This window comes from Electrophorus electricus, chromosome 14 (assembly GCF_041902795.1).
Source record: "Electrophorus electricus isolate QZ-2024a chromosome 14, ASM4190279v1, whole genome shotgun sequence".
NCBI lineage: Eukaryota > Metazoa > Chordata > Actinopteri > Gymnotiformes > Gymnotidae > Electrophorus > Electrophorus electricus.
The window spans coordinates 1,366,333-1,379,110 of record NC_137510.1 but is presented as its reverse complement, the minus strand read 5'-3'; the positions used below and the strand labels follow the sequence as shown (position 1 = coordinate 1,379,110).

Genomic DNA, 12,778 nt, shown 5'->3' with positions numbered 1-12,778 from the left:
CACCTCACTTCTCTTAATACAGTACTTTGCTGATGGTTTCATTCCAACATCTAGCACCATGGTGGGAACTGCAGTTTTGTTTTTGAATGCCGCTATGTATGTGCATGTCCCTGCTAGCTGTGGTGGTTTGTGAGAGAGAGAGCAGTTCCTTCAGACGGGTTAGTGAAGAGCTTCTGACCTCTGTGCTCCCTGAGTCGATGGCTTTGTCCACGTAGAGCTGGGCCTGCCCGCCTTCCCCACGCCACACGCCTTCTGACCAGGCTGCACACTGCAAGTGTGCACAGCACTGCCCTGGGGGACGAAAAACACACACACAGCGTCGAAATGTTTACTGTGTTTCCTTATTTTCACTGGAAGTGTGAGGCTACAATTAAATAAAAAAATGCTATTCTTCTTATAATGAATTTTTGAGAATTTTCAGACAAGAATGCGTGGTTTTAATTTAGAAAACAAAAATATGCATGGAAAAGGGAACATTTTAATATAATCTAATCAAATGAATTAACCGACTCTCTGATAAGAGCACTTTAAAAATCACTAACGCACATTGATCCCACAAAATGACATGAATCCAGGCGATTCAAAGAACCACGGTCCCAGGGGCATATGTAGGAAACTATGACATCTAGGTCACAAGATTTTTTGCAATAGCTTCCGTTATTTTAAACCATCTTTGGCAACCTCACCCGTTAGCTGACAACAGCCCTTACCAGTGGGGTCGAATAAAGATTGGACGTTGATGTCGTCGGGAAGGCCGATCTGACCGAGCTCGTCCCAGAGCTTGTGAGTGGGCTCTTCGCTGAAGGGGTCCGTGCTTCCAGGTGCCGAGGTGGAGTGGAGGCCGCTGTCTGGAGAGCTGATCCTGTGGAGACAACGAGGCGTTTACCCAGGCACACGCAAAGAAACGCAGAACTGGCAAAGCGCAACTCTGGCCATTGTTGCTGCTAAAACTTGCACACTTGCACTTCTTCTGTGGAAAAAGACTAATTGGTCGTCTGTAAATTGTTGTTTGCCAATGTAAGTGAATTTTATGAATCAATAAACAGTCCATCAGCCAGTTGTTGAGCTGAATCGAAGGCTGGGAAAATTCTGATACAGCCAGTTCTGATCTGGAGAACCCTCTGAGGGTCTCAACACCATTGCTGACCCACAACCGAGCAGCACTGCACACACCCCAACTCCTCACCATGTCCTACAGAGGAACTAAAGACCACACCCCACCTCCTCAAACAACCCCCACACCGCCCCTTCTACAGAGGGACTAAGACAAACCCTCCTACCTAGGGCTGGGCAATACAACAAAAATATGATCAGTATTTTTTCCCCTATATTGATCAATATCGATATTAATCATATATTATTTGATGATGCTGACAGCTTGTAGAGTTTCCTGCTATTGACTGAAGCATAAGGAAACCAGAGAGTTCATTTGTTCAACTTTAGAATATAGTTTATTTACCAAAATAGAATCATATAAACATTTAACTTTGCAAATATGCTTCATCTGCCTTAAACCTTTTTTTAACAGCATAATTCTTACTTTATGTTCTGGTTTTAAATCTCTCAAATGTTTTAAAGAAATCTGTGCAAAAAAAAACAAAAAACCCTCATTATGTAACTTCTGTTCTTATATCATCACTGAAACTGTGCTTATTATATGCACATTTATCTGAATCGCCTTTCATATGGGGTAATGGTCGCCAAAGGCGGCACGATTTATCATTTTGTTACAGCATTGCTGTATATATAAATATGGACCACATGTTCCCCGCTGTGGGTGTGACGACTGTGCTCACAGGGATGGCATCTCTTCAGGTGAAGGAAAAGATTTGTTTTTGGTTTTCACCAACTGACAACATATTTTACAGACCATCTTAATCTGTGCTTCATTGCTTTTCAGATAATCAAACCACCTCCATATGTGGTTGGTGTCATCATATCTTTCGTGTCAACCTCCAAGGCTGAGGAAACTATCGCAAGTTCATTTTTGCTTTCATGCAACTTATTGGTTCCACTCATGTGTTTCCTAGTTTTCAGAGCTTTCTTCAGCCCGGGTAGCTCAAACAATTCACAGCGGTAGGAGACGGGCGTGTAATTTGAGGTACAAGCCAAAACCAACTGACTGTCTGTTGTTGTGCATTTCTGATGTGTAATAATAGGCTGTTGCATCTGTTCTTAAGGATTAAAAAAAACCTTTGACGCATCATAACGATTCTGTTAGATATAATTTCATCATCCAGTACTAATCGCAGGCCTGGTTTGGGAATTGCTTTGTGTCAGACCTAAGGACCCTGCAGAGAATAGTAAGGACATCTGAGATGATAGGGGTCTTTCTGCCCCAAATCACAGATATTTACACCCTACACAGCAGCCACAAAGCCACCAGCACTGTGGATGTTCCTGCACACCTCTCATAAGAACTCTTCTTCCTCCTGCCATTGGGAAAAGGTAACGAAGCAAAAGGGTCTCTGAAGCCATCGGACTCCTCAACTCCCAGAGACTGACCTGACACTCCCTCAGGGTGTGTACACACACTAAATATTCTCTTACACGTTTGCACATTGCTTAAATGTCTGCTGCTAGATTACTATATTTAACAGACATCATATTCTATTTAGCATATATTGTACTCTTGCATTGTTATACTGGCTGCTACCTCAGTGACTGCTGTCTTCACGTATGCTCCGAGTGCATCTACTAAACACTTGCACGTCACATCGTTCTGTGCATTTATTCACTGTCGAGTATTGGTCAGTCTTGCACCATTAGTCATTGTGTCTACTGGGCCTGTATTTGGCATTTACTGTTGGTTTTTTTTGGCCTACAGTTGTGATCTTTTGTACTGTGCCATGAGACTGGAAAGTCATGACCCTTTCACTGAAATAATTGTATGTAGCCTAACCAAGGAACCAACGTATCTCAGATCTGTAATGAGCATCGTTTGGTCTTTGTGATGCTGCCTGTGCATGGAAAGGGTTAACATGCAGCACCGGTGACAGGACCGGCCAGGCGAGGGTCTATCGGAGTTGGCCATCACACAACGCCTGGCTGTTCGGGAGAGGATGGGCATGACGGATATGGAGGTCTGGGGTTAGGAGGTGGGGAGAGGGAGAGAGACGAGACAGAGACTAATAGAAACGGAAAAAACAGGAATTACCATTTAAAAAGAGGCTGGTGTGAAAGCCAGCCAGAGCCGTGATACAGAGGGGCCAGCATGAAAGACTACTGTATCCCAGCATCCTCTGTCCCGCACATCTGCATACAGCTAAACAAACGGCTCACGGCTCCGCTTCCGTCCCATCAGGGTTTATATCAGCAGAGGAGGGACACGTGCACGTGTGTGTGTATATATACGCGTTCCAACACACACACACTCCAAAAAAACACCAAGAAAGACAAGCAAGGTCAGACACATACCGAACGAAGAAAAATACCCCAGTGACACACACAGGTATGTTGTGTGCACACACACACACACACTCCCACACACACACACACACACACACACATACACACTCCCACACACACACACACACACACACACACACACACACACACACACTCCCACACACACACACACACACTCTGTGGTTTGCTTTCTTCTTTGCCATTAAAAGCAGAGAATTACAAATTACAAACTTTTGGGTTTCGGAGAGGCTGCCAACCACAATATACACTCTCACATCCATTTTTCTTGGGAGCCTGTTCCAATTCCTCTCAGCTGTGTGCTATACATCAGCAGCACAGAGCATCCTGCCACTGTCTCTGTGGTCACCACGGATACGGGACTGATTTAATTACGGTCTAAATAACCTTTGGGAGGTTATGAATACAGCGTGTCTATAATACATCACAGCGCCATACGGAACTTCCCTGCCTTGCTTCAACTCTCATCCTCAGCAGCATTCATCAACCCCGACAAAAGGTTAAGAGACGACACTTAGGTAAAAAGTTCATCTCAACAAGCGCAGAATAACAGTAATGGATGTAAAATGCCTGATGGATGTGACTGATTGTCCCAATCAAATGCCTAACAGCTGTTACTGGGGGTGTCGCAACCTAAATCATGCTGTCCTGACAGCTCATGCAATTCTAGCCCTAAGATTCAACTCATCAGTCCAACATATAATAATTAAGGCCTCGATGAGTTCAATCTAAGATTTTGGGAAAGCGATTCCACACGATTCCAGTCAAGAAACATTCTGTCTGAAATACAGAATTAACATGCTGGAAGTGTAACTGAGCCAGCCTGCTAGGTTGAAACTCAGAACGTTGGGTGAAATGCGCGTTCTGGCGAATCATACATTTATATGATTAAAAAAAGAAACAAGCACACACACACACACACACACACACTTTGTCACAATAATGCCAGTCAATCCTTGGATCGACATCGAGGATTTTAATACATTACAAGTTAGACCTCAATTTAAAATGAAGCCATACAATTGCAAGACATTAAATTTTCACATTTTATGGAATAAAGCTTTTATCCAAAGCAACTAACAATACAACTCAAGCAACTGAGGGATAAGGGCCTTGCTCAGGGGCCGCTCAGGGGCAACTTGGCAATAGTGGGGTGTGAAGTGGCACCCTCCTGATTACTAGTCGAGTTCAACAATATCAAGCTATAACTCCTCTACAAAGCTGTCAGACGTTTAAATGACACCTGCATAGAAGAGTGAGAGTTTTCAATCCTGTCCTCAGGGACCCCTTAATCCAGGACAAACATTTGTTCTGATGCAGCAGCACATTTCATGGTTCAGCTGTATGACAAGTTTGAACACAAGAATCTGATTTGGCTGCGTGTTTCTGAGAACTGGACTGAAAACTTCTGCTCCAGGTTGATCAGATCAGCGTACACAGTTTTTGGTTTGCGGGTGACTAAATAGTTGTAAATATATTTGTCACGCCTTATACTTTTAACAGGGACTGTTTGTACAGCCATTACCCATTCCATCCAATTTAATGTTTCTGAAATATTAATATTAATGACAGGCTAATAAAGTCATCAACATAACTGGGGACGAAGAGAGAAAACACACAAAAAAGAAGATCCTTGGAAAGAACAGCCATCCAAACAGGCTAAAATAAGCCACAGAAGGACAACGCTTTCCTTCATTTTATCCTCCATCAAAGAGGCGGTCAGCTCAAGGACCGTTTCAGGGCTTCACCTGGTTTAAGGTTTTCCAGCGCGGCTAATCCATGAGGCTATTCCTAATGGACATCAGACCCCAGCCTCAGGGGCTGCCGCTCCTCATTACACGACAGCACTGATTCATTAAAACTGTGATGACTCACGGCCTATCAAAGTTAGCTTCAATTTTTATCACCTTAGCAGAGCTTTAATTAGCAGCTTCCCTCTCTCCCTCCCTCGCTCTCTCTCTCTCTCAAAACTCGCCTTAGTCAGTAGGCAGGATGTTTTCCTTTGTTGTAGCGTTAGTTGGTTTGTAATTTCTAGATTGCAGAATTGGTGGTTTTACAACTTCTGAACACGACCCTTATCTGGGTCGCTTTACTGACGAGTTTCAACATTCTCCCTTAACTCTCCACCTTAACTGCATGCTGCCTGCCTCTCCTCCCTTTTATTTGTTATCATTTTCATTCCTCACTCCTGTCTACAACTGGCAACGCGCCAGCTCCCGCAGACCAATCAGGCGTCTCCAACACAACAATGCTCCGCCACTTGGCAGCCAGCCAGAAACAGCCCGGGTCGAACATTACGTCATAAGTCCCCTGATGTCGGCACCTGATTGGTTCCAAAGACCAGAGCAAATTAGGCTCCCATCCAATGAGCCCAGGGGTGTCTTTCAACAGGAACTTTTGTCAACAGCAGGTCACGTGGAGCAGGAGTGAATGGAGGTGCACAGAGAGGCCACGGAAAGTGGATGAGGCCTGCCAGCAAAATCCTTCCCTCGTGGGTTCTTCCTCCTGCCCTCCTCCCCTGCATCAAGTGACTAATCATCAGGCCATTTTGGCAGCAAATTAATTGACCCAAATTGAATTGTAGTGCCAGGTTCATTAGCATTCACTAACTTATTTGGGTCAGTCTCTCTCTCTCTCTCTCAATAAAACACAATTCCTGGCAATTCCACTTGACTGAGAAACTTGTGGGTATTGGGTTTTTTTTTTCCTATAGAATATTCTACGAAAGTGATCACGTTAGATTTCTCAAGCTAAAAGTTTTTGAATCTGACGGTCAAATTCACCAGATTTCAAAGTATCACATGTTAAGTGTGATCTTGCAAAATATATTCAGTGTGACATTACTGATGTCTGTCTGCATGAGTGTGTATGTGAAGTTCTCCCTTATATGGTGCCTTTCTAAATAACCAATAAGGCAAATAACAGCAGCCAAAAGCATACAACACAGTAAGAAATAGTGCAGGATTAGGCCCAGGCAAACCCCCTGCTCCCATTCTGGCACTGAAAGCCCTGCTCAGTGAGGGATCTAGACGACATACAGAGGCTGGCCACAATGCCCGCGCTTGCTCATGGAAAGTAATTACATGGGCAAGCTCCTAATTGGATGGTTCCCAGCGCAGCACGGCACATTGTTTCTGAACCACAGGGGTCACGGGGGTCATCGCGTTTTAAACGCAAGTTTCTGCAGCAGCCCAGCTCAGCACGGGCCACTTCCTCCACAGCCAGGGCTCCTGAGCCTTCCCTCCAACTCTCTGACCCCCAACTCTCCCTCCCTGTCTGGCCTCATTTTCTCAGCACAACACTGTGGTCAGTCAGACACTCCACAAATATATCGAAACCTCCATTACTTACACAATCAGGAGACACTTCCTTATTCTCAGCCATTGTATGCTCTCTCACACACACGCTCCTGCATGTGTGCACACACACGCATGCACAAACATGCGTAGTCAGATGGTCGGGTACACACACACACACACACACACACAGAATAACGGTAGTCCAGTTAATGATGCAGCAATTCAGCATTTTAAAACCTCTCACTCGCTTTTTAAACTTCTCAATAGTCCTCTAAGAAGCACTGGGTTGCCTGAAGTTTGTCCTCTCTGCTCTGTGTGAGCGTATGACGTTAAACGAGGAACACGCAGTCATGAATACAAATCCAAACTCTATGGGATGAGCTCAATTTTACTCAAATCCCAAGACTTCAACCAATCCCAGACCACCATACCTACGCAACCAAATCACATTACACCAGTCCCCAGGCCACGCCAAACCAAGCCACAGTCAAAATTGGACTCCATCCAAAAAGGAGTCAAATCACCATGACGACTCACTTTTTCAGACCCCTCCCGCGCTGTCCTGGGCTCCGGGTGTGGTCGTTGTCTTCGAAGTCATTGTCGTCGTCGTCGTCATGGTAATCGTCATCTTTCTCTGAGCTCCCACGGCGGTTGCGGATGTGCAGGGGAACGTAGCCGGGCGTCGGGCCGAAAAGCTTCAGCTCTCCCTGACCCAGGAGACTCTTCTCTCCACAATAACAGAAGGCACAGAGTTTTTCTCTGAGAGAGAGGGAGCAGTGTAAATGAATTAAGGGTTAGAGGGAAGGTGGCGTTTGAAAAACAATGAGCAGAAGGGAGAAAGAAATCAAGCATCTTTTCAAAAGTTGACATTCTAAAAAAGAATTTCACCCACAGGAGTCTAATACATTAATCTAATATACACACGCGCACAGGTGCTTACTGCAGACAGGGCTGCGCACACAAAACAGTAGCATCTATCCTGCTAGCTGCTTGAACGGTCTAGAGAGCAGTGTGCATGTGTGTTCATGCGTGTGTTCGAGCTTCTTCCCACTCTGACTCCATAAGGGCCATGAGGATACACTGGACCAGGTCTGCCAGAGGAGCTTCTGTGGATGGGAGTCCAGAGATGACAATAACCTGCTCCGACAAGCAAGACATCGCCAGTGCAATGTACTCGCACGCCAAAGAGATCTCATTAATCTCAAAATGGTATGTGTCACTCAGTGAGGTACAGGTGTAAGGCATCCCAGTATATCGGGGGGGGTCTACAATGCTTCATGACAGTTCAACGTAGGGCTGGTAACATCCCTCTTACAGAGAACAGACAGGCCTCAGAAATCACGAAGACACGATCCTGATACTGGCCAGAAGTTTAAAAACAAACAAGCAAACAAACAAACAAACATTCAAAAAAAAAAAAAAACTGCATAGACTGTCTAACATCATTTCCAAATACAATGTGACCTATTTCAGTTAACGCATCCAGTCACTGAGCCCTACATTACAACATAACAGTGATACTGCAGTGCACCATGTGACTCTACGGGGCTGTTGCCTGACCGTCGTCACTGCTGGGGCTCCACAGGTCTGCGCCACGTGATGACATCTTTATCTCTGCCTTCCTGACTAATGGAAGTGTGATTACCAGATCAATGGTGAAATCCACCTCATTCTCAAACATACATTAGCAATAGCCATCGTGGACAGACATGCACACACACACAAAACTATTTATTCAAAGTAAATAAATATATGAGGGTGTAACATCAGAAATACACAATAATATAATCTCTGGAAAGAACAAAAACATTTAAAGTTCCATCTTCAATGGAAGGTATAAGAAATTTGTGCATTTCTTTTAACATTAATGACCCCTTTAAAAACGGAAGTTCTGGCATTGTGTTTAAATGTGCAGCTCGGCACGTGCACCCACAGTCTAGGAGGGGCACATATGGTCAAACGGGGGAGGAGCCCCCTCTGTCCCCGCCCCTCACCCTCCCACATGTTGCTGGGAGCAGGACAATCAGTACTAATTATGAGCAGGAAGAATGAATGTGTTTTTTGTTCTCCTCCCAGCCCTGTGCTAATTACATCAGCAGGAGGCCAGGCTACGGTCTGCCAGGCTAATGCCACTAGCTCTCAGGCCTGTGCCTGCCTCCTCTTTCCTGCCAGCTCCTGCCCAGTTACCACCCGGATCTGCCCCAGCTGCCCTGCCCAGTTATCACCACTGACCTGTGCCCACTCCCCCTCACAGTTACAAATGCTTTCCCTGCTCTACAATGAATACACTTAGGGGCTTAGGTACTCTCATACACACACACACACACACTTTTTATATATATATATATATATATATATGTGTGCTCCTCCCCCGCTTTGCCATATGTGCCCCTCCTAGACATACGTACGTGTGTGTGTGTGTGCGCGTGTGTGTGTGTCTCCAACCTGGTTTTTGTGTTCCCAGTGGCTGAGGCGGACGAGCCAGCCGAGTCCTCCGACACCGAGCGCTGAAACAGCGGGGAGAGTATGTGCTCGTCCCTGGGGCTGAGACCCAGCGGCTGGGGGAAGTCCTCCTCATCTGCCTCCAGCTCCCCCGCTTCTGTTCAGCAGCACAGGAGAGAAACCACACTTAAGCGCACCATTCCCCAAGGGCTTCTCCTAACAGGTCTCGCTTGGCCAGACAACGGCTTTGACAATCCACAAACACGGCGCTTTCTAACATGTTCAGGTAGAACATATTAAGGTCCTGGCAGCAAGCGATGCTGAGGCAAGGCCAGGTTTAAAACATGCCGCAACAACAGGGGTTTTCAGGTGACGAAAACAGCCATGACAACAGCGCCAGCTAGTATAAAAGACAGACAGTCAAGGACCCGGCAGCAGTGCCGTTTCTATTTGGCTTGTGAAGGGCCTCTTTAGAAGAAAAGGGCAGTTCTCTTAAAAACCTTCAGGATGATGGCGTAGACACCTCGACGAGCAACTGGGTTTTGAGATGACCAAATCAATTAAATTACAGACTAGCCATAGATGGGATGGCTGAATTATTGTGTGTTGGCATTCGATTATCAATCAAGCTGTCCTGAAGAACAAGGAATGCCAGCCTGGTTTCCAGGGAAACCTTGCACGAGGATTGGCAGTAAGAGTTCGGACTGGGGGGGTGGTCCCCTTCACATCTCTAAAGTGCTCCATTTACTACTGCAGAGGCGCACGGCAGCTGTCAGTCAACCGGAGCAGGAGGGACTGTGATGGGTGTCGGTGAGTCATGGTAAAGTGTAGCGGAGGGACGAGTCTATCTGGTTACACCGGGTCCACCTTGCGAACAGAGATGAATTTACCAATTATGGAGGAATCCTACGCACAGTAGGGTCACTGCAATTTGATTGGCTGCTTGTTTATTTAATAAATAAATATTTATTTATTTATTTATTTATTTATATTAGACCCAACATCATTTGGTCAGACCAACAAAACAGGGCTGAATCTCAGTTTTTTCAAATATATAAATGTCAAATCTCACTATTAAATCTAAACATCTACACAAATCAACTTTAAAAAGACCCCCACACCACCCCAGAAGGGACAAGGAAAAAGTGACCAAGGTGTTATTTTGTGAGAGGAGAGGAGGCATAAGCTTCTCGCTGCAAACCTGATCACGCAGCACTTGTTAAACACGGTGTTTGAAAAGTCACGAACATGGTGCCACAGAGTGCACAATTAGGCAAGTTGTATTTTTGAGGATTAATTTTATTATTGAACTACAATGCTCTGTCAATCCAAAATGTTAATAAACTCAAACATGAATATTTAACAAAGTAAAAGTGAGGTTTTTGCTTTTCTTAGGAGAGTATCTGTGTGCATAATTATTGGGCAACTATTAGTGTGAAGAATTATTATGCAACTAATTGAGAAATCTCACTTGTTTATCATCATTTGTTAAAGTAAGAACAAACACTAATCAATTTACAAAGAAATCATAGCCACCCTTCTTTTCAATAATGGTCCTAAGTCCTAAGTTTCTTAATCTGTTGATGATCAACTTTTTGTGCAGCAGCAACCACAGCCTCCCAGACACTGTTCAGAGAGCTGCACTGTTTGCCTTCACTGTAAATCTCCAGTTTAAAAAGGCCCACAAGCTCTCGGGTGGGTTCAGGTCAGGGGAGGAAGGGGGCATGTCATTATTCTTTCACATTTAAAGTCTTTACTGGCCAACCACACAGTGGAGCATGTCGATGTATGCGATGGAGCATTGTCCTGCATAAACATCATGGTCTTTTTGAAAGATGCAGACTTTTACCTGTACCACTGCTTGAAGAAAGTGTCTTCTAAAAACTGGCAGGTTTGGGAGTCCATCTCTCCATTTTGAGTCCATCTTCAACCCGAAAGGTCCATCTTTAATAATAATAGCAGGCCATAGCAGTACCCCCCTCCACCTTGCTGGTGTCTGAGTGGAAGTGGAGCTCTGTCCACGTTACTGATCCAGCCACGGGTCCATCCATCTGGCCATCAAGAGTCACTCATCAGTCCATGAAACCTTTGAAAAACTGGCCTTGACGTTTCACCTTGTGTGTCTTGCTCTGTGGTGGTTGGATTTTCAGCCTGCTGTACCTTGGCCTTGTCTCCGAGTACTGAACACTCCAGGTAGGTTGCAATTCTAGAATATGACAGCACTGGAGGATAACGGGTTCCTGGTCGCTTCATGTTTGAGTCTTCTCAAATCTTTGGCAGTTAATTTGCATTGTTTTTCCTGTTTCTTGCGACCCTGTTTATGTGCAAGAAAATGTTTGAGGGTTCTGTAAACACGCCCCAATAACTTAGCAATTTTAAGAGTGCTGCATCCCTCTGAAAGGCTTTTTAAATTTTTTGACTTTTCAGAGTCAGTCAAATCTCTTTTTTGGCCCATTTTGCCGATGAAAAAAAGCTGCCTAATAATTCTGCACACCTTGATATAGGGTGTTGATCTGCTTAGGCCACACCCTCCCACATCACACAAATACACATCACCTGATGTGCTTAAATACAATAAGCATTTGGGTTTATACAACTTGGAGTTGGAAAACATGTTGGAAAAACTGTTTTTTGTTTGTTTTTTTATTAAAAGAGCTTCTGTGTCACCAACACAGCACAACGCCATAGATGTGCAACACAGTCGTGTTCATTACAGATAAGGGAAAGGCACAGGCAAGACATGCCAACGACAGCAGGAGAGTTCAACGGCCACAGCCAACACGCTCACGTCACTGAGCAGAGCCTCCAGCTCTTTAAAACAGGCCGGGCGCCGTACACACAAGCCAGCATCCATTACCAGAACAACATTTCCACGCATTTAACATTCATGAATGGCCATGGTATTGACTTCATTCAAAGCCAATATTTGCAGGAATCTGGATGAAAAATGAACTGAAAAGAGCAAAGGCACAGCTCTGTCAAAAGTAAGGGCGGCTCGGTGTTTAGTGTGAAACATCACCTTTGTGTTACTGCAAGGAACAGGGGACGGACGGCCTGAAGTTATTACTCAGCAAGTTTTTTTATACATCACTCAGACGTTTCCTGCATGTATTGCATACAGCGCACCTACACTTGGACTAAATTTAATTATATTAAATAACTTTATTTAAAGTTATTCAAGCAGTGTGAAATATTCATATTACAAGTTTAACAGGTGGAATGTTCTGGAACTATTACAGGAACAGCATGCAAATACCTTGCTTGGAACACCTCCAGTTTGAGGACTTCCTACTTATCTGGGCTACAAAAAGATTTGGCAGCCATGCCCACATTTTGGGACTGGTGTGCATCAGGTAAATACATAATTAAATTCAATAAAAAATGTTTTTAAAAAATGTTTTAAAATCAATCTTCTTGGTACCAAATAAACTGCATCACCAGTAAGGTTGTTTATCAACATCTGTACTTGTAAGGATACGGACCGAATTAAGTTGGTACTACCGAGTATGCATTCACGTCAAATCAATCAGTGCCACATTTCAGTTGAAGGGTAACGGGTGGACATCTAAGAGACGTTATGAATGAGTGAATGGTCATTAAATGTACCAGTG

General features: G+C 44.5%; 1 protein-coding gene across 20 annotated transcripts in view; it reads right to left on the bottom strand.

Annotated features, from left to right (window-relative positions):
* The window catches only part of kmt2ca (lysine (K)-specific methyltransferase 2Ca), a 112,704-nt gene that overhangs the window by 74,886 nt on the left and 25,040 nt on the right, over nt 1–12,778 (bottom strand). For all 20 annotated transcript variants that reach the window (XR_014116918.1, XM_081696326.1, XM_081696325.1 and 17 more), the window contains exons 4-7: nt 9,171–9,324; nt 7,263–7,484; nt 711–862; nt 179–291 (exon numbers count right to left, since the gene is read on the bottom strand). Coding sequence is in view for 19 of the 20 variants with exons in the window: in XM_081696326.1 (XP_081552452.1) it covers nt 179–291; nt 711–862; nt 7,263–7,484; nt 9,171–9,324 (641 nt within the window). In the remaining variant the exon portion in view is untranslated. The remainder of the gene's footprint in view (nt 1–178; nt 292–710; nt 863–7,262; nt 7,485–9,170; nt 9,325–12,778) is intronic.